Genomic DNA, 22991 nt, shown 5'->3' with positions numbered 1-22991 from the left:
GCACTATTTATTATTTTTAGAGTTCATTTTGGCAAGGGAATTCACAAGCAGAGTCTTAATGTATTTGTTTTCTTTGTCTGTCCCTTTTCTAAATTATCATTAGAAACTGTGGTAAATTTAGGCCATTTGAACATAAAGGTGCTTAGATTTGTATTCCAGATAACTTTGCCCCTCATAATTCCTTAGGATTCAATTGATACTCAGCCCCTCTCAGTACAACTCTGATTAATAACCAAGAATAATATTTTATACTGACCAAACAGATGCAAGGTGTAATAATTCATGGTATGGAGAAAAAGTATAGGAAAAAAAAAGTAATGTTTCATAACCAGCCTTGTGTACAAATTCCTGAATTTTTAAGTTATCAAGTTGCATTTTTAATTAAATATTTGGAACATTATGTGACCTAAACATCCTTTTAAACATCTGCCTTTTATGCTGATATTATGCTATTTAATTTGGATATAGCAAGTCTTGAAATGGGTTAACATTAGGAATGTTGGCCACAGCTGTGTTTGTATTCTGGAGTCTCTTTTATGTTATCATTCCAAGCCTTTCATAGTTGTCACAGAGAAAATATTCTTGAAGTCAAGCATGTTGTCACTTGTCATTTTTCTCCAGTAGGATTGTGTTTTTTTATAACTCTTACTTATATATAGATTGGTTGTGGGCTGAAGGGAGTGGTCTGAAAAAAATCTCTTCAGTTACTGATTTATTGATGTCAAATTAACTGCATCATGATATTTTGGTCATATATATTGTGGTCTGCATTGTGTAGCTTCTCAGTTGACATGCTCCTCAGATGCAATTTTTAATATTTATTGAAGCTATTTTCTATTTTTTCTTAAATAAAGTTTTACTACCTCAAAAATATACAAACAAATTTATCCTTGCACTATGGTTGTAATGCACAGCTCAGCTTATATTCAAATTGTAAAAAGGAACTTCATGAATTAATACTATATAGGACAAGTGATATCATAGTCAAATGTTCTTCTTTAAAAATCATCTATCCCCAAATAGTTTTTAAACTATTGTTTTAACAAGTGTACTTTTTAAATTGCTATTATACCCTTTTAACTGGCTATTTATTTTAGGTTGATGTTTGTGTTTCTGTAGTTTCACTCATTCTAAAACAGACATAGGCAAACTTCGGCCCTCCAGGTGTTTTGGACTTCAACTCCCACAATTCCTAGCAGCCTAACGACTGCTAGGAATTGTGGGAGTTGGAGTCCAAAACACCTGGAGGGCTGAAGTTTGCCTATGCCTGTTCTAAAAGCTCCCCATGTTAAATCTGCAGATCTTGTTCAGCACTCTGGTTTAGGACCTCATCCTTCATAATCTGATACCCATGTGCTGCCATCTGCCTTTTTTAACCTCATAATTCCGCTTTTATATATTGTTCCTGTTAATTTTGTGATTATTTGGAAATTGTGCTTGGGGCTGCAGGAGTGTTTTAGCTGTTTAGGCTATTGCAGCCATTTAAAAAGATCTTGCCTTTGTTTTATTGCAGCTTTAGTAAAACATTGCTTGGCAGCATACATTTCCACTGTCGCTTAATGATTCTTAGGCATGTCACCTTACAGCTGCTGTCCTTGGTACCTCTCACTGAATTGCTGTTGTTGTTAGACATGGGCACTGTGGATGGAGCAAAGTAGAATGACTGGAATATTCAAGCAACATTAGATTAGTTTTCTAGAGTACTAGATCCTATTGGCTTTAACGACTTTCATTATTTATTTATTTATTCATTTATTTCCTTTATTTGTATACCGCCCCTCTCAGCCTGAAGGCGACTCGAGGCGGTTTACATTTGGCAATCAATGCCCTACAAGATAAAAATATAGTCAAAACAATTACATATTAATAACCATGTAAAACAATAACAATTAACAATTAAAAACATAAATACAAATCTCAGCATCTCATCGTTAAAATCATTTTCCTTTGCATCGTCTTGTCATTCCATGAATCTCAATCAATCAGTTATACTGCATCTGCAAATGCCTGCTCAAATAGCCAGGTTTTAACTCTCTTTTGAAATGTCAGGAGGGAGGGGGCCAATCTAATGTCCCTAGGGAGGGTATTCCATAGCTGAGGGGCCACCGCTGATAAGGCGCTGTCTCTCGTTCCTGCCAACCGGATCTGCAAAGAAGGCGGGACCGAGAGCAGGGCCTCTCCGGAAGATCTTAAACACCTAGATGGTTCATAGGAAGAGATGTGTTCGGACAGGTAAACAGGGCCAGAACTGTTTAGGGCTCGGACAGGTAAACTGGGCCAGAATAACCTATTTATAGGTTGTTGTATTTATAGGTACAATCATGGTTGTACTTCATGGTATATGGCAGCTGGAGCAGCTTTTGGTTTGGTATATAAATCCAGTCATTTGCCAGGCATGGATGTAACTTGTCTCAGGATCTTCAAACCACTCATTCATTGGGAAGGCAGCATGCTGTAAAGTCCTCCTGATACAGTATTTCACGCTATCTTGACTAGATGAAGGATATGAGTAAAAATATTAAGAAGACAACATCTCTAGTGTTTTAAAATTCTTCAGTTAAGATGTTACTTTTTAAATAATAATAATAATACTTTATTTATACCCTGCCAGCATCTCCCCAAGGGGACTTGGGGCAGCTTACATGAGGCCAAGCCCAACAACACATCAGTAAAAACAAAACAGCAAGCAAATAAAACAGTACAGTTAATATAACATACATATAAATAATAGCACACAGAATAGTGTGTTGTTGTTTATATGTGAGTTATATTAATTGTACTGTTTTGGTGAAAATGTGAAGCAAAACTAATTTTTAATCAGCCTTGAACAGAAGAGTATTTTATACAGAACTCTAGACCCAAGAGTGATTATTTCTACCCTAATCTGCAGTTTTATTTTGATTATGTTATATTAGGAGCTCAGATTGGCTTCCTCGAATGAAGCTGTATCTGCTGTGTTTATATTTAGGAGTGTGAGTTTAAATATAATTGTAGTCTTCTGTATCTTTTAATTTTCTTTCTCGTGCTGAAAACTGTATGTGAAAGGCAACTGTGTGGTATGCATCTCTTGGAGCCTTTAAGACAAAAGTCTTTGAGGGGTTCCAGGAGACATAGAATTTTTCAGATTTTTTTCTGAGGATAGTGGGAAACACCCAGTCTCAAAGAAGGACACCTAATTTGTTAATTCTCTGCAGGAAAATCTGTAATTTGGGTTTGTGTAATGTGGGCAATGATAAAAAGTAGGTGCCCCAGAGGTATGTCAATGGTGGCCCTGGATCCAAAGCATCCTCTTTTTTCTTGATATATTTCCGGAGAGGGGTAAAACTAAGAGGAACATTTGAAAAAGGAGCTGTGTAAAGACAAATAAGACCATAAAATTGTGGCCCTATAAATAATAAAGTGTATTATTATAATAAAAAAATTCTGCCAGCAGCTTGCCAGTGCGAACAAGCAGACATAGAAAGTCTGTTCTTCCACCAGAGTTTCGTAAAGGATTTCACTGTTAGGCTTTTTGACACTTTTAACGTCTTTTCTTTTGACAGGCATTTGGAAATGCAAAAACAGCACATAATAACAACTCAAGTCGCTTTGGCAAGTTTATCCAAGTGAATTATCAGGAGACTGGCACAGTGCGTGGGTAAGTAGCAGTGAGCAATGACTAAAAGGCTTTAAGCATGGATCGGTTGCAGCTGTTCACATTTGTCCATGAACGATGGGAATGTTAAGCATCCCGTGTAAATCTGACCCATCGTTACTTGTCTGGGAAAGATGTGGGCATGCCATGCAGAACAAATAATTGGCATGATATAGGTATCTTCTGTTAAGGAAATTTCACCACACATTTTTCACACCATAGCGGCTTTTCTGTTGAATCACAAGAGAGATTCCAAACATTATTATTATTATTATTATTATTATTATTATTATTATTCATAAAACTTTTATTTGTGACATCAGCGCCCCTCCCCCAGCACCAACGGCCACTTTGGGGCCAGAATAAAGAAGGGGAGCCAGGAGGACATTGCCATCTTGCCCCCTGTGACATCAGCGCCCCTCCCCCAACACCAACGGCCACTCTGGGGCCAGAATAAAGAAGGGGAGCCAGGAGGACATTGCCATCTTGTCCCCTGTGACATCAGCGCCCCTCCCCCAACACCAACGGCCACTCTGGGGCCAGAATTGTTTTTATACTATGTCTTGAATTTGTTGTTCCTATGTTGTACACCACTGTGAGTCGCCCTTGGGCTGAGAACAGCGGTATATAAGCAAAGTAAACAAACAAATAAATAAATAAATATTCCACCAATATCTCCCCGAAGGGACTTAGGGTGGATTCCAATCATAAAAGGCATGGAGAAAGGTGTCTTCACTAAAACTTTTCTCACCAATTCTTTTTCCCACAACAAGCCATTTTTTTTTCAAAATTCAATTATCACAGGGACAGAAAGTGAGGGGAAATCTTCTGAACAGGGCACAGAGAGCAAAACAAATACCACAAAGGTGCTAACCTTTCACTATGCTAGCCAAAGCTTATATATGTGAGTGTGTGTGGCTGGAGTTACCCTTAAAAATGTACCTGTTCCGACTTACGTACACATTCAGCGAAAGAACAAATTTGCAACTTGGGAACTGTCTGTATACTAAATGGTACTGGGATTTAAAGATTGTTTTGAATAAAAACCCCACTGTATTATTTTTAAGCCAGGTGTCCAACTGTCAACTGTTACATTTCTCCCAGCTGAAATTCATTTTGTCAGTTTTGGCCCAACTCTCTAATCTGTTCAGGTATTTTTGCATTCTGAATCTATCCTCAGGAGCATTACCTAGCTTAATTTGGTGCCATCTGCAAAGCTGATAAGTATGCCCCCCTATCCCATTATCTAGGTCATTGATAAAGATGCTGAATAGCTTTGGGCCCAGGACATATATGTGACACTCTACTTGCCTCTTCGCCTTAATTGTTTTGATCTCAAACTTTTTCTTACTTTTACTGAAAAACAGCTGCATATAACCTTGCATTTAATGAGAGGGATAAAACAACGGTTCTTCTGTTTAATAAATGGAGATACCTAGTAAACGCAGTCCCTAAGTTATGAACAAGATAGCCTCCCTATTTGTTTTGCTGGCTGTGTGCCCCTCTTTAGAAGATTTCACCTCACTTTCTGTCCCTGTGAGAACTGGAATTTGAAAAAAATGTCTTGTTGTGAAAACAAGGATTAGTGATAAAGCTTCATTGAGACCCCCTTTCCCCATGATAATTCTTTCAGGAGTGAATTTCCCTTTCAAGGGGTAGATTTCTCTCACTTCCTGTTTTCTCACCCCCCCCCCTTCTTAATTATAAGTCTATTGCAAGTCAGCTGTTGTAACTGCCTGTAAATGTATTGTCACATCTCTCTGATCTATAGCTTAAGGAATCATATCTAGTCATAATGTTGGGGCAACTATAAAAGGCCAGGGAGTTATATTAGTCCCCTGGAAGATTTTAGCGAGCTACTCCCCACCACAAATAATTTTAAAATACCCAAGCATCTTTGAGAGGACATCGGGCCATGTTAACCATGATTTTTGCATTTCTGGACCATTTGAAGCACAGGAGAAGCCTTTTTTTTTTTTTAACAATAGGAAGTAAATGTCATCAATTCCTGTTCAATTTCTGATTTTTAAAAGGCCTGGTTGGGTGGTGGGCAGTGAATATGGTGGAAATGTCATCGAGTCTCCTAGAGCAGTGGTTCTCAACCTGGGGTCCCCAGATGTTTTTGGCCTTCAACTCCTAGAAATCCCAACAGCTGGTAAACTGGCTGGGATTTCTGGGAGTTGTAGGCCAAAAACATCTGGGGACCCCAGGTTGAGAACCACTGTCCTAGAGGGTACTGAGGCAAACAAATTGGGACTCGGAAGACTCACAAAATCCATCCTGAGGCTCCACTTTGCCCAACCCTGCCTTAGAACAATGCAGCATCAAGTTGTCTTACCTGAAGTAAAATAAAAGTGAGAAGACACTTCAGTCATTATCCATGTCCCTCCCCTCATGTGCGAAGTGTTGTGAGGTTCTGGTTGCTTATGTAGTAAAAATTAAAACATGACAATTGTTATTTGATGTAATAATGCACTAAGCTAACATTTTTCTTTCCTCTAGCGCTTATGTTGAAAAATATCTACTAGAAAAGTCCAGGCTAGTCTATCAGGAACATAATGAGCGGTGAGTAATGAATGAATAGTTCATATAAAATACTCGTATTTTCTGGCATATAAGACGACCCCCAACTTTCCAGTTAAAATATAGAGTTTGAGATATCCTTGCCGTATAAGACTACCCCTCTTCCAACACACACCAAATAAAAAATTTTAAAACATCAAATTTTATTTCAATATGGTACTTTTCCTATTACCGTACCTCTTTCTCTGCCTCTCAGATCTCGCACATGCACGCCTGCTATACTGCAGTCCTCAGGAACGAGATCTGAGAGGCAGAGAAGGAGGTACGATTATAAGATAATAAGGGTGGGCCAGACGGGTGAAAAAGGTGTGTTTTTCTGGGCACAGCACCGCTCTGTTTCTTTTTTCCATACCCGGGCGTCCCAGATGCCTGCAACTTGCTCCGCCCTTCACTTACGCCTCCCTGGTGAGGTGCCCCCGCGCCTTGTCATCGGGGCCACAATAAGTCACTTCTTTCCACAAATCCTGGTGAGTGGATTTTCTTCTACAATACTTGTACAGTGCCGCCCTTGCTGCTTTCATACGGTTGCTGCATATGGCGGAGATGCCGCATTTTTTAGTTCCCCCCACCATATGCGGCGACCGCAGATTCTCCAGTCTGACTTGGAAGTTTCAGCACCTGCCCTATAAGACGGCATCCGGCTTACGAACCCTAACTTTTGAGAAGATATTTCTGGGTTAAAAAGTAGTCTTATACGCCAGAAAATACAGTAATTAGAATGTTAAAAGTATAATAATTATTCTGGTTTATATGCAATATATCTGAGAGAGATTTGGTCGCGTCAGGAGCAAGTCGCTTCTGGTGTGAGAGAATTGGCCGTCTGCAAGTACATTGCCCAGGGGACACCCGGATGATTTGATGTTTTTATCATCCTTGTGGGAGACTTCTTTCATGTCCCCGCATGAGGAGCTGGAGCTGATAGAGGGAGCTCATCCGCCTCTCCCCGGATTTGAACCTGCGACCTGTCGGTCTTCAGTCCTGCCGGCACAGGGGTTTAACCCACTGCGCCACCGGGGGCTCCATAATCTGAGAGAGATGATGTTAGAGAACCTTCGCAAGCACAATTGGTGGGGACGAGGGAGAGGGCCTTATCTATGGTGGCCCCCCCAACTCTGGAACTCACTCACCAAGGATGTCAGATAAGCCCCCACATTGGCAGTCTTTAGGAGGAGCTTGAAAACACGGCTGTTAGGAATTGTGGGAGTTGAAGTCCAAAAACCTGGAGGGCTGAAGTTTGTCCATGCCAGTTTTAGAATGTGTGTACCTCAGATCTTTGTTCTGACATTTGTTTCTTTTTATACATCTAATAGTTATGTAACTTGATTACTTGTTAAATTTGTGTTGGGATAGAATGGCTGAGTGTTAATACTGGTTTTTTTTTTCTTTCCCCCAGAAACTACCATGTATTTTATTACCTTCTGGCAGGAGCAAGTGAGGAAGAGAAGTCAGCATTTCACCTTAAACAACCTGACGAATACCATTATCTTAATCAGGTGGGAATATACAGGCAGCTTTGTAATGGGTGAATATATTTGTCTCTGGAGCAACGACACATTCTTTCCTGAAGGCTGTTGTCTTGAAACCTATTTTGTTGTCATCTGCTGAAGGATTTCATGACACTGTAATTTCATTGTTGTGAGTAATGCAAGTAAATAGCAGAAATTATTCCGAAAGCATTCAAGTTTTCTTTTCATAAAGTCGGTAATGAGTTAGAAGACGTCTAGTTTGGTTTGCATTTCTCATAAAGAGTACAAATGGTTTTCTATTCAAATTTTATGAACCATCAGATACCATACTCCTGGAAAATACTGATATTCTCAAGAATGGTCAGACAATCGTTTTAGCCATCCTGCATGTCTTTGTAATTCTGCTCAACAGCATGATATTTCTGTGCTTTAACAAATAAGAGTGACTAAAGCATTAATCCCAGCTGTGTGTGCATAATTGAGGTCTGTTGTAGGAACTGCATTTCATACTAATATTCCATAACATTTATGTAATTTGTTCTCTTGATGTAAGAGTACTTGATGCAATAGAAAACAGATGGGAGTATTTGTGGTGAAGTAGTCTTCTCTTCTGATAGTCTTTTAGAATTTCCAGTAGTGTTACTTCTTGCTTGTAAGGCTGAATTCCAAACAAATTGCTATATAATTGGGGGGGGGGGGGGGATATCAGTTATTCCAGTTTAAGAGAAGGTGGGGTTAATTTGAAAAGCTTCCTGTTTTTAAAATGGTTGAAATGTGTTTAAAAGGAAAGGGTTTCATAAATATGGGAGAGGCTGTATCTTCCAAAATGCAACAGCGATAGGATTCAGATGAGATTCAGATGAAACCGAAGGATTCTATTTCATATTTGAAAATGCATAGACATTTCAGTTTAGGTTTCTAGAAAAACAGGACATAGAGTAAAGTGCTAAAATAATCTAACTCTTATTTGATTTTAAGAATTTAATATTTAGCATTTGAAAACTTTTACTTAAAAGCATAAAAATCTCTTCTAACAAAATGGAAGTCTTTCATTTGGTATATTTTTTCAGAATAATTAAATATTGTTTGTAATGTATTGTCAAAGGCTTTCATGGCAGGAATCACTGGGTTGTTGTAGGTTTTTTGGGGCTATATGTCCATGTTCTAGAGGCATTCTCTCCTGACGTTTCGCCTGCATCTATGGCAAACACCCTCAGAGGTAGAGAGGTAGTGAGGTACCTCTGAGGATGCTTGCCATAGATGCAGGCAAAACGTCAGGAGAGAATGCCTCTAGAACATGGCCATATAGCCCCAAAAAAACCTACAACAACCCATTGTTTGTAATGTTGCAAAGCTTCTTAATCTATCAATGTATGTGGATGTGTGGAAAATGTTCACATTGATTTGAACTGAAAACCTGATGATGTAGCAAATTATGCATTGTTGTAGTTCCATTTCCAAGGAAAAGAGAAACAGAAGAGGAAACTAGGCACTGTTTTCTAAAATGGAAGAACATGTGTTCATAGAGAGGAAGATAGACAGTTAAACAAAACTGGGAAGAGACACTCGTGTGGGACGTGCAATGTTACTTACCCAATTTGCCTTGCTTTCAGATGACAAAGAGACCCCCCAAACAGAGCTGGGATGACTGTTACTATGAGTCTGAGCCGGTCAGTACAAGTACATTCATCCATTCTGGGTTGCTGGTTACAGGCATTTCAAACTCTAGCTTTACGTCAAGATATAGGGCAAACAGAAAATCAGGTTCTGTTTGATTCAGAATCTGACAGAGATTATGCGTTATCATAAAATTTGCTATGTTGATGTCCCATTTTTTCATTTAGTAAACCTCCTTTGGTTGGTTTTGTTAAGTAGTTGCATTACATTATTGTGAGTTGCTGGATTCTGACAAGGACAGTGATGGAATATATATTGAGTTCATCACACTAGAGAAAAAAATCACTTAAAATTAGGTTTCTTCATCCTGCAGAATTCTGAGGTTTGTGGTTTAGTGAGGCTGTTAAAGACTCATCCCTAAATTACAAATCCCAGAATTCTGCATGGGACAAAAACTGGATTTTAGGTGGATTTTTTTCTCTAGTGTGATGAAGTAGTAGATCCATTACTTAACATGGCATTCCTGCTTAATAAAATACTTTATCAGTTTCATATTTAAGAATACATGAAATGAACCATTGCTCAAAAAAGCTATTGATGCAAATAGTAGCTGCGTTGGGATGTTGTGAAAAGGTGCAGGCTTCTCCTCATGATGAAATTATCTGCAGTTTCTTTGTTTTTGTTTTTGGCAATTGACTAAAGTTATTGACCACATACACGGACTGAGTGGGACAGGATTTTATCTTGACGAACTGGCTTTTATGTATTTTAGTCCATATGTATTTTAATTTATTGTTGATGTACGATGTTTTAGATTGTTAGTATTGAATCCTTGCTGTTAACTGGTCTGAGCCTCTCTACAGAGAGAGAGAGAAGATAGGGATACAAAAGTTTTAAATAAATAATAATAAATAATATGTAAATCCCATAGGAGATGTCTATCAGGTTATTTCCTTCCTGGCAAGCCAAAGAAATAATCCAAGGTTTGTTTTGGAGTTGCCTCTCTGGCTTGTTGATGAGGAAATAACCCAAGGAGCCATCTGCAAGCCAGGTTCACATATCCCAAGAAGCAAGAGAGAGAGGAGGCCTGCCATTTGTTGAGCCTCTCAGGCTGCAAACAGGAGCAGTTAGGCAACTTGCATAGTCAACCAGGGTTCCCCTGCATTCCTCACTCATTGTGACATGCAAACTGAGCAAATATTCAATATACCATAAAAGAAAGTCACTGAATAACACTTGTATAGTCTCATTGATTTGTATGGACTTAAACTTCACTATAAAGAAAGTGCTATTTTCTTTGGATGACTTCAGCAGAGCAAAGTGCATATGTGTGCCAGCAATGTGCTAGTTAAAGGTTCAGTAATAATACCATCTAAAAGGAGATGGTTTACCACTGTGTTTATTTGAAATGGCCCAAAGAGGAAAGTGATGCCTTTCCCCTCACTTTTGTATAGTCATGGGGTTAGACTTCAACTGACTTTTGTCTGTTTTATGGTCTTCTTCTCATTCCGTTTGAATCTTACTTCAGAAAGCATGATTATTCTAATTGCATGTTAACAATTCTAACACTGATTTAGCATTTCCCCCTTAATATTATACAAGCAAAGTTGTTTCTAAAATATTCTGTAGTAAAGATCATGTTTGCAAATGAGTGGCGGCTCCTTCTTTGGAGGCTTTTAAACTGAGGCTGGATGGCCATATGTCAGGGGTGCTTTGAATGTGATTTTCCTGCTTCTTGGCAGAATGGGATTGGACTGGATGGCCCACGAGGTCCCTTCCAACTCTAGGATTCTATGAGATATAAACAATAAAATGAAATACTTTATTGTAACCAATTGATTTGCTGTTTTTAAAAGTGCAAATGCCTAATGACTGAGTCCTGTAAATTCATTTTCAGTTGATTTATTTACATCTTTGTTTTTGACTTGGATTTATTACAGGAAACCATAGCAGCTACATCCGATAATCTTTCTCTTAGCTTGATTAATGCCATTTTGTTCACTTTTATGTTGCCCAATTAAATAGCAAGATGTAGACACAACACGTCCATCCTGAGCACGTATAGTTTCGTTCTTGTGAACTGGATTGAATTTTTAGGACACCCAAGGATTAAGATGTCTGCATTTGAAATGCCATTTATCTTAACACTGTGTTACTAAATGCTCTTTGTGTTGCTGAGCCACTTCTCACTGACAGGTTACAGCAATTCCATGAAGAGCCTCTTCAATGCCTCATTGTTTTTGTATATATACACTTTCTATATATTCACTCTTCTTACACACATCACTCAGGTTAAGGCATGGCTTGTACGCTTCACTGCATTATTCCCCATCTTCTCATATCTTTGCACACTTTCTGTATGTAAACTGATCTTCTTTTGTGGTCTAGGAACCTACATAATAATAATAATAATAATAATAATAATAATAATAATAATAATAATAACAACAACAACAACACTTTATTTATACCCCGCTACCATCTCCCCAAGAGACTCGGTGCGGCTTACATGAGGTTGAGCCCACAACACATCAATAATAAAAACAATAACAACAAGTAATACAAAACAATAAAAATAAAACTCATAACAGAAAATAAGCAATAAACATTAACAGTAACACAACAACGTTTAAAAACCTATGGCTGGGCCAAATGTAATAATTAAAATTTAAAAATAATGCTGAGCATACCCTAAAGACACTATGATCCTGGCAGCTGAGGAGGATCGGCCCAGATTAGTACTTGGATGGGAGACTGCCAATGAATACCAGACCCTGTGGGTTATATTTCAGAGACTGGCAACTGGTAAAAACACCAGTATTCCTTAGCATACAAAATTTATGGAGTTGACTTGAAGGCACATTTATGCATACATACATAGGAACCTATCCCTATTCTTCCCGCATTATTTCTGTCTCTAGTACCAAAGTTTCTGTTAAAGAAGTTATGCCCAGGAAGACTTCTACTTTCTTAACTGAGGTATACCTGTGTGCAAGAGACTTGTTAAACTACAGGTGGCATTTCAGTAGACAGACGACACATCTAATGAAATTTTTATTTTAATTCTTTAGAGCCCCCAGTGGCGCAATGGGTTTAAACCCTTGTGCCAGCAGAACTGCTGACCAAAAGGTCAGCGGTTCAAATCCGGGGATCGAGTCGAGCTCCTGTCTGTCAGCTCCAGCTTCTCATATGGTGACATGAAAGAAGCTTTCCACAGGATGATAAAATATCCTAGCATCCCCTGGGCAACGTCCTTGCAGACGACCAATTCTCTCATACCAGAAGTGACTTGCAGTTTCTCAAGTCGCTCCTGACATGGAAAAAAAACAATTTGCTAATGTTTATCTCCTTTCACAAGACTCCCCTCACTACCTAACTACCCAAGGTATTATCTTAGGCATGCACTTCTTGCAGTAGGAATTATACATATATCCTTACCTCTCATTGTGAAGTATAAATATGCCAAACTGAATGCTGTTCTGATCAAACAGTTCCGACCAGTGTCGATGCCGAACAGTCGCAGATCTATAGTGTGTTATGTAGTGTTCTCTCGGATGGGCTTGTATATAACTCTCTTAATAATCGTTCTTGTCTTTTACCTCTGAAGGACTGCTTTACTGTTGAAGGGGAAGACTTGAAACATGACTTTGAGCGTTTACAGTTAGCTATGGAGATGGTGGGCTTTTTCCCCAAGACTCGCAGACAGTAAGTTTATATTCCTCATTAACAGGGCTGTTGCAAATTGATGTGGATATTATGGGATGTGGTTCATTATTTATTTTTATTTGCACCATTTCTACCCCGCCCTTCTCACCCCCGAAGGGGGAGTCATGGCGGCTAACACAGGCAGCAATTTGATGCCACAATATCAGTAACATAATATAAAATCATCATACATAGCAAAGTTAAAAACAGTAACATTAATTAAAATCCCGTAATCACAAATCACAAAGTCACATAGCCATTTCCAATTGTCGTAACCGTCCTATGGTCCGAGTTCAGTATCTAAAGTGCTGGTGTGCCCACTAGCCAAAGGCCTGGGTCCAAAACCATGATTTTAGTTTTTTCCTAAAAGAAAGGAGGGAAGGACGCCAATCTGATCTCACTGGGGAGCGAATTCCATAAGCGGGGGCCACCACTGAGAAGGTCCTGTCCCTCATCTTGTCTGGATTCAATTTCAATTTGTTAGCCCTCATCCAGTCCGACACAGCGGCCAAGCACCTCCCTTTACAGTTGATATTTCTTGAAAAAGTGCAGTAGTCATTCAATATTTTGTAGCCTGATCGGAACCTGAGGAATGGAGTTGGTTAAAATGTCAAATACATTAGAAATACATTTTCAGTAACTCATAGAAATATAATTCCTCCAATAGGCATTATATAGACATAATTGCATTACTCACTGAATTGTTAATTGCATATTTTCACAACAGAAGATAATTCAGACCAATGTGCTTAATACATACTATTGATTTGTCATGTCATTATTTATGTTTTCAGACATAGCAATCTTTACATCATAAGCAACAGAAAAATAGGAACAGCAGAGGAATGGAAATATCAGACAAAGTGTTGTTAATACACATATTAACGACACAAAGTGTTGTTAATACACATACAGCCACAGACCTGTACCTAATATTGTTGCCTGCCATAGCATTAATTCCCCCTAGAATTTTGGGGCTTGCACAAATCTTGGCCCGACCTTTAAAATTTTTAATTGCCTTGAACAGGCAGGATTACTTTTAATATATGTGTGTTATGGCAACAATTTTTATGCTTATATTTTGTTTGTTAATCTTATGGTTATGTTGTTTTTACTCTGTATATTTTGTGATATTGCTTGGGAACCGCTCTGAGTCCTCTCGGGGAGATGGAGCGGTATATAAAGTATTATTATTATTATATTTCTCTTTTGCTGATAGAGAGTTTGAATGTGATGCAGTCAACAGTTTCAATTTGAGTGTGTCAAAATGCTGAACTCTCTATAACAACACATTAGTGACATACTTTAATGCTACATTTTCAGTTCCAAAGAAAATAGTGAACATGTATGTTTAATGTTTGTAGGATTTTTTCTCTCTTGTCGGCAATACTACATCTGGGTAACATCTGTTACAAAAAGAAAACCTATCGAGATGATTCTATTGATATCTGCAACCCAGAGATCCTACCTATTGTCTCGGAGCTACTGGAGGTGAGCCACTTGAATACAACTTATTTAGTATTTTACTTTGTTCCATCTTTTTAAAGAGCACAGTATCTTTAGGATATAGTTGCTGATGGTAAAACAATTTGTTGTTTGGGTGGTCAGTTGGTTTTTTGGTCATTTTGTTTGTGATAGGTATCAGGAGGAGTCTTAACTAACAATGTGAAGATGATGCAAGCTCTTGTATCTTTGGTTTTAAATGCAGAAAATGCTGTTGACCTCAGCCAGTTATCTTTTAGTAGAAATGTTGACGTTGGAAAGGAACCTTCCCATCTTCTAGTGATTTATTTATTTATTTATTTATTTATTGCGTCAGGAACAAACCAAGGGTACTTAAAAAACCCCACAAAGTTGTATTTTTAAAAACGCAAAGTTTAGAAACTTGACATTATATTAAATGTCCTTTAACCAGTAGCTGGCCACTTGGAGTACCTCTGGTGTTACTATAAGAAAGTCCTCTGTTGTGCATGTGGCAGGGCTCAGACTACATTGTAGTAAGTGGTCTGTGGTTTGCTCTTCTCCACACTCGCATGTCATGGACTCCACTTTGTGGTCCCATTTCTTAAAGTTGGCTCTGCATCTCGTGGTACCAGAGCACATTCTGTCCAGTGCCTTCCGTGTTGCTCAGTCTTCTGTGTGCCCAGGAGAGAGTCTGTCATTCTGTATCAACCATGGCTTGAGGTTCTGAGTTTTAGCCTGCCACTTTTGGATTCTCGGTTGCTGAGGTGTTCCTGCGAGTATCTCTGTTGATCTTAGAAAACTATTTCTTGATTTAAGGCTTTGGCGTGCTAGCTGATATCCAAACAGGGGATGGGCCGAGGATGTCACTGCCTTGGTCCTTTCATTATTACTGCTGGTTTTGATCTACATGGTTCCGTATGCTGAGACCAGCAATTGACCAGAGTTATTGACCACAAGATGCAGACTGAGTTGGACATGCTTTTATCTTGGCGAATTGACTTTTATGTATTTTATCCTTTATGTATTTTTAATTCACTGTTGAGGTTTTATTAGATTGTTTTGATGTTTTAGACTATACTGTTAGCATCGAATCCTTGCTGTTAGCCAGTCTGAGTCCCTCTACGGAGGTAGAGAAGATTGGGATATAAAAGTTTTAAATAAATAAATAAATAAATAATTATTGGCTGCTACTTCCCGGCGGATGTTAGGTGATGCGATACTGGCAAAATAGTGTAATTTATCCAGTGGTGTAGGGCACAGATGATATACGAACAATAGCAACACTTAACATTTGTATAGCTCTTTCAGTTATTCCAAGAATTTTTCATAAACTGTCTAGTTTGTAAGCCATTCATGTTGTAGATATTGGGACTGATTTTTATTCTTATTTTGTTCTTCATTTAGTCACTATGCCAAAATACTTCCATCTGTTGTTGTAGGGCACTGTGTAGTAGTGTATTATTTCCCATATATGACGAGCCAGACCCTACTGTTTCTTGGTTTATTGTGTCTTGTGACTATGACCAACATGTATACATAACATGGTCATGGTTCATTTTTAAGTGACTGAGTGTGAACACATATGCAGTACTTTCAGACTTAATTTGAACCATCTTGTGTTTAGGATTCTTATTATAATCAGGTTATTTTAGAAAATGAAAGCTTTATATTTTGAATTGCTTTTTGCTTTCAAAACCATTGCATGATGTTGGTCAGACTCGTGGTTGAAGGACAGTTAAATTTAACTTCACATGACTTAGTTGATGGAGTTTCACATATAAGAGGACCCAGTTTAATCCATCTTTCACTTACTGATGTCAAAATGCATTCTTCAAAGTATGTTTGTTTATTGATTATTATTGACTTCTGTGTCCTAAATATTTTAATATTTTATAGACTTAATGCTAAGCCTTGGAAAGTACAGTAAACATGAGAATGCTAGAAATATAGTTTGGATATTCTTTGAGTATATTTGGATATTCTTTCAGGAGCCCCCAGTGGCACAGTGGGTTAAACCGCTGAGCTCTGAGCTTGTTGACCGAAAGGTCGCAGGTTTGAATCCGGGGAGCAGCGTGAGCTTCTGCTGTCAGCCCCAGCTTCTGCCAACCTAGCAGTTTGAAAACATGGATATGTGAGTAGATCAATAGTACTGCTCCGGCGGGAAGATAACAGCGTTCCTTGCAGTCATGCTGGCCACATGACCTAAGAGGTCTCTACGGACAACGCCGGCTCTTCGGCTTAGAAATGGAAATGAGCACCACACTCTAGAGTCGGACACAACTGGACTTAGTGTCAGGGGAAACCTTTACCTTTACCTATTCTTTCAGTCAACGAAGAAACCATCTAAATTCTACCAGTGTTTTTGTTGAACCATTAACTAATTAGTTCTATTATTTAATTTCTCCTAGTTATGTTTTTTAGCTTTCTCGAGTACTTTTTAAATAAAAGAATAAATGATTTATTTCTTTGTATTTTATTAAGTCTGAGATAGCTGAAACGTGGTTAAGAAATCTTTGTGCCTTAAAATAGATTGTACTCCAGTGAAATACCTGACATACTGACAGGTAAATTATGTAGCTGATTTACTTCATTTGCTAATCACTGCTAGACGTCGGTGCTAGACATCAGTAAAGTGGTGTGATATGGTTTTGTCTCGTTTTCTAGCAAATTTGCAGGAATGAGCAGCTCTTCATTTTGTGGTTCCTTATTTTTCACAGAAGGAGGAGTGAACAGATACCACATTTTGTTAAGAAAAGGTTTCCATAAGATTACAGTTTAAATTTATGTGTAAAATTTTCCTTCCTGAGAGATGTAGGAACATCTTGCTGCTGGCAAATTAGGAGGTGTTTTGCAAAGGGAGGACAGTTAAAGTCACTACAAGGAATATAAGGAAACTAGCAAGGAAGAGAGGCATGTTATATCCAGTCCAACACAGACCATATCAGGGCCTAGGCAATTGGTCCTTTGCATTTGCTGTTAAATAGAATAAGTGTTAGTGGTGTAAAGGAACATAATTTTGAGATGCTGCAGTCCTGCACAGGACAGCAAGTTAGCACATGGGCAAGAGTATTCTTCCTCTCAATTATTAGATAATACTTGACTTTTATATCATGCTTCGCCCATACTTTGGGAAGTCTGACTTGATCACGGTGGTCCACGCTCTGGTTACATCCTGTATAGACTACTGCAACGCTCTCTACGTGGGGTTGCCTCTGAAGACTGCCCGGAAGCTGCAATTAATCCAACTCTCGGCAGCCAGTCTACTGACAGGAGCAGGGTACAGGGAGCGCTCAACTCCTCTGTTGTGCCAGTTCCACTGGCTGCCAATTAGCTTCCGAGCACAATTCAAAGTGCTGGTCTTAACCTACAAAACCCTATACGGTTCCGGCCCAGTTTACCTGTCTGAACGTATTCTCCCCTATGAACCATCAAGGCTGTTAAGATCTTCTGGAGGGGCCCTGCTCTTGGTCCCACCACTTTGGCAATCGCGTCTGGTGGGGACGAGAGACAGGGCCTTTTCTGTGGTGGCCCCTCAGCTATGGAACTCTCTCCCAATTGAGATCAGATCTGCCCCCTCCCTCCTGGCCTTTAGGAAGCTAGTGAAATCCTGGCTATGGAAGGAAGCATTCCCAGAATAATGGTTGAGACCGGCAACAGATTAAAGTTATTGACATATGCGGACTGAGTTGGACATGATTTTATCTTGGCGAACTGGCTTATATGTATTTTACTTTATATGTATTTTAATCTATTGTCATTGTATGATGTTTTAGACTGTATTGTGGCATTGAATTCTTGCTGTGAACCGGTATGAGTCCCTCTGTGGAGGTTGAGAAGATCAGGATAGAAATGTTTTAAATAAATAAATAATTATTCTCCTGTTCATAGAAAGAATGATAAACGCATGGAGCTCAATGCTCTTAGGATTTCCTTTCAGGCCTTCCTTCAGTTCACAAGAGTGAGGAATGGAGACAGTCCATATGGGAAAGTTGGGATCAGGCTTGGCATTTGTATTCCCCATGAGCCTAATCCCTTCCATGTGATCCTTGAATAGGGCTGATGTTTCTCCTTGCACAATTATTTTCTCCATAGGGAAGATTTTGAAAACATTTAAAAACTCCGCCCCACAACCTGTAGTCTGTTTTCCCCCCTCCTTACTCTGCTTCACATTGTGTATGCAGACGTAATGTTTAGTGCTGAATGGAGTCAACTCATTGAATTCTGTTCTCCCTTGTTTGTTATATTTCTCAAGCGATCATGGATGATCCCATCTGTGGTTCTTTCTAAATAGGTGGGGAGTGAAAAATGGTGACACACGGGTTCTTTCAGCATATCACTCTTAAAAACTGTAAGCCTTTCATAAATGATGAGGAAACATAATACACAGATACTTCAAATCAGTGTCGAACACTATTATTTGGGCTGGCAGAGGTTTAAAGCGCTTTAATTTGTGAAGCTGAGAATGCAAAGCGTAATCTGTCAAGCTGTCATTTAAAAATAACCAAGTCTTATTAAGCAGAGAAACACAACTGAATAAATGCTCCCCAGGTGATTACTTTATTGCTCTAAAATATCCTAATTATTTTAAATTCGTTTTGGCTTCTTTGCTGTTTTATTTATTCTGAAACATATTTTAATATAAGCTGCTGGAATTATTTTTTGCGTTTCCCCAGGAGAAACTGAACTTTTGACTTGTCCTTCTACTCACAGAAGGGCATGGTTCCTTTTTTTCTTTTGGATAAATGTTACGGTGCAGTGTGTACATGGATCCATGGATGCTCAAAGGTATATTTTAGTGCCAAAAACTTGTGTGTAGAAATGAGGAAATTGGTTTATTTGCTGCCTTTGTACTGGGGTCTTCTTCTAGAACTCAGATCTCAAGATATATTTGTGGATTTATTTAAGTGGCGTTTGTTTGGCCCTTTGTTGCCCTGCAAGGCCATCCTGCCCCAGAGTCGATTTTTGGTGGCTATGTAATTGATTGTTTATGTTGTTATTTATTTTTTGATTATGTGTAACAATTTTGTGTTATATGTGGATTTATTTCTGGGATTTGATTGTGTTGTTTATTTGTTTTTGTTGGTTTATTGCAGCATTGAATGTCTGCCATTCTTTTGTTGAAAACCAGCCTGAGTCCCTTCGGGGAGATAGGTGCGGGATATAAATAAAGTTTTATTATTTACTAGCTGTCCCCTGCCACGTGTTGCTGTGGCCCAGTATGTGTATATGTGTGTTTGTGTGTGTATATATATGTGTGTGTGTATATGTGTACATATGTGTGTTTGTATGTGCATATATATATATATGTGTGTGTGTGTATGGTTTTGTGCATGCGTGGTAATGTATTTTTTGTTTTTTGGCTTTTTAAGCCTCTTCTGGTGTGTTTTTCAGTGTTTTTATGAGTGATGGTCACTCGTTGGCCTAATAGGTGTCTTGTGTCCAAATTTGGTGTCAATTCACCCAGTTGTTTTTGAGTTATGTTAATCCCACAAACAAACATAACATATTTATTTATACAGATTATTTATTATAAGTCGGCCCAAATTTTGGGAGTTCATTTCTGACTAAAATTTTTATACATTACTAGCGGTCCTCTGCCACGCGTTGCTGTGGCCCAGTCTGGTGATCTGGAAAATAAAGTAATGAGAAAGTGTTGGTTTCTAATATATGTAATATCTTTATGCTTGTGGGTAAACGGTATTACTTGCGGTTTCTTTGCCAGTGTTGATGTGGAGATTGTCTGGTTTGCCTACTCTGGAACATGCAACATATCATTGACCTTCTTTAGGGGCCCCTTTCAAATCTTTGATATTGCATCTGTCATATACATATGTGTGTGTGTGTGTGTGAATGGCTGGATGGCCCTTTGTCAGCAGGGCTTTGATTATGTTTTCTTGCCCTGGTGAAGGGAGTTGGTCTGGATGGCCTTAAGGCAGCATTTCTCGACCTGGGAAGTCAAGACCCGGGGGGGAGGTCACCAGGCGGGTGTCAGAAGGGTCATCACAGACCACCAGAAAACACAGTATTTTCTGTTGGTCATGGGAGTTCTGTGTGGGATGTTTGGCCCAATTCCATTGTTGGTGCGGTTCGGAATGCTCCTTGATTGTAAGTGAACTATGAATTCCTGTAACTACAACTCCCAAATATCAAGGTCTATTTCCCCCAACTCCATCTGTGTTTATATTTGGGCATATTGAGCATTCATGCCAAGTTTGGTCCAGATCCATCATTGTTTGAGTCCACAGTGCTCTCTAGATGTTGGTGAACTACAACTCCAAAACTCAAGGTCAATGCCCACCAAACCCTTCTAGTGTTTTCTGTGGTCATTTGAGTCCTGAGTGCCAAGTTTGGTTCAATTCCATCGTTGGTGGAGTTCAGAATGCTCTTTGATTGTAGGTGAACAATAAATCCCAACAACTACAACTCCCAAATGACGAAATCATAATTTCTGAGTGATGGTCATTCCTTGTGTTGTGAGATGTTTTGTTGCCAAATTTGGTGTGATTTCGTTCATTGGTTCTTTTGTTTTTAAAGTACTCATTACACACAGAGCATTTTTGTATATATAGATATATACTACTGAACTTTAGAATTGTCTGTTTTGTCAGTAACTTTGGCAAAGATCTTCCCTCATTATCTCCTGCTGAAAATTCTGCTACCAAGCCGTGGTCCTGTTCCACCTATAGATTATCTTGAGTAAACTAGATTTGATTAAAGAAGGGTTTGTTAAGTGATAGGTCTGTGCATGAGTCTTTATCGAGAACGGTTTTCGCAAAAGGAAATGTCCACCTACATCCTGGATCTGGTTGCACAGGTTAGAATCAGTCTTGCTGTGAATTGTGCCGTCATTTCAAGCACAGTGTGTTCGGATTGGCCTTTCTGTAAGCATATCTGAGGCTAAAGGTTTGAGAGATTTTCTCGTTGGAGCCAGTTTTTGTTTTGAAGTTGGAATGAAGTTGGGATCATAAGAGGGACGCCAACTGTTCTTTGAAATGATATTTTTCATTTTATTTTTCTAGCCTGAGTGTGTGATGAAGACAAGGTTTATAAATGGTGTCTTTTTCAGATACTGCGCTAGAGGAATGTAAGCTTGTGTCCAAGTGGAATGAAATGCTTTCAGTGAATCATAACACACAAGGGAGTTTAATCACTCCAAATATACAATCCTACTCAACATTTTCAGCCAAAAACCTTTAGTCCACGTTCCACAGTACATATTTCAGTGGGTTTGTGGTCACAGGGCTAGCTCTGTACTTTGAACCACCTCTTTAACTGGTTTGTGACATTGTCTTTATCTTAATTTCAGTTTAATTTAATTTTTGCCATTTTCTAGTTAGCACTGATTTTTGTTTGCATCCTTGGAATGAATTACTGGGAAGGGTTTTTGCATAGTTTAGAGTTATCTGGAAATTTCTGTAAAAAGAACACCTACTTTGGTTCTCTCTCTGCTATTGTAAAATGCAGCAGCCAGGCTGCCAGTCAGTGCACAAATATTACGATACGAGTACAGCCAGTACAGGTTCTCTTGTAGGCTCCTTTAGAATCCTTTAAAATTGGTGGACTTGACATTCCTTATCCTGAATACAACTATCCTGGGCCTATGTGTGTATAAATATCAGATAGTTAAAACTTAGATTTTTGTTTATCCCTCTCCTTTTCTATGTCTCGTGAATTGCAACTTACAGTGAGAGGTTTTTTTTTGTCAGGTGAAAGAAGAAATGTTGTTTGAAGCACTGGTTACAAGAAAGACGGTGACTGTTGGGGAGAAGCTTGTGTTACCCTACAAACTGGCAGAGGTATGTGCAGAAGTCCTTTTAACATGTGTGAAATTACAGGTAATGGGTTGTGGAGAAATGTCTGCACTATTAGTCTTCTTTAGAAATTGAAGAGAAGGTATTGCCATTGTGTATGGCAAACAATAATACTTAGTAGTGCCCAAGAGCCCTCAAATGTACTAGATAATCCAAATTTTTCTAAAGCTTTACAACTAAATCTTACTGTTTCTCTCTGCTTGCTATATGTGCTTCTACATGATATTCCATGATGTTCCTTCTTTCCTCTGGTTTACCTTTACTTCTAGTAAGCCTTGTCTTCAGAGGGTGTTTATTGAGCTGTTTGGGGGCATGCTTACATTTTTTCCCTCCAAGTCTGGCTCTTCTTGTGCATTGACCTTGCCATTTTGGTTGTGTAACTTCTAACCTGTACAATGGAAATAGAGGGGATTATATTACAGTGACATTAGTCACTTTGTGGCATATAATTTCACATCATAATGTGAATGACAGCTTTTTTCTACATGATAAATAAATAAAGTGTTTGAGAAAGGTATGCTGAATAGAGTAGTGAATTTCTCTCTCAGTATGAACTGGATATGCAGATGACACCACTTTGATGGCCAAAAGCGAGGAGGAGCTGAGGAGCTTTCTAATCAAGGTTAAAGAAGAAAGTGCAAAAACTGGGTTGCAGCTAAACATAAAAAAACCCAAAATTATGGCAACAAGAATGATTGACAACTGGGAAAT

General features: G+C 38.7%; 1 protein-coding gene across 9 annotated transcripts in view; it reads left to right on the top strand.

Moving 5' to 3' along the window:
- Positions 1-22991, top strand: part of MYO9A (myosin IXA) — a 139062-nt gene that overhangs the window by 28535 nt on the left and 87536 nt on the right. For 8 of the 9 annotated variants that reach the window (XM_060755579.2, XM_060755580.2, XM_060755578.2 and 5 more), the window contains exons 3-9: positions 3543-3637; positions 6137-6199; positions 7611-7710; positions 9297-9353; positions 12908-13005; positions 14370-14496; positions 22176-22265. In XM_060755579.2, the coding sequence (XP_060611562.2) occupies positions 3543-3637; positions 6137-6199; positions 7611-7710; positions 9297-9353; positions 12908-13005; positions 14370-14496; positions 22176-22265 (630 nt within the window). The remainder of the gene's footprint in view (positions 1-3542; positions 3638-6136; positions 6200-7610; positions 7711-9296; positions 9354-12907; positions 13006-14369; positions 14497-22175; positions 22266-22991) is intronic. The other variant, XM_060755576.2, reaches the window with a different exon arrangement.

This window comes from Anolis sagrei, chromosome 9, assembly GCF_037176765.1.
Source record: "Anolis sagrei isolate rAnoSag1 chromosome 9, rAnoSag1.mat, whole genome shotgun sequence".
Lineage (NCBI taxonomy): Eukaryota > Metazoa > Chordata > Lepidosauria > Squamata > Dactyloidae > Anolis > Anolis sagrei.
The sequence above is the reverse complement of the archived record's forward strand: the minus strand, read 5'-3'. Positions and strand labels throughout refer to the sequence as shown.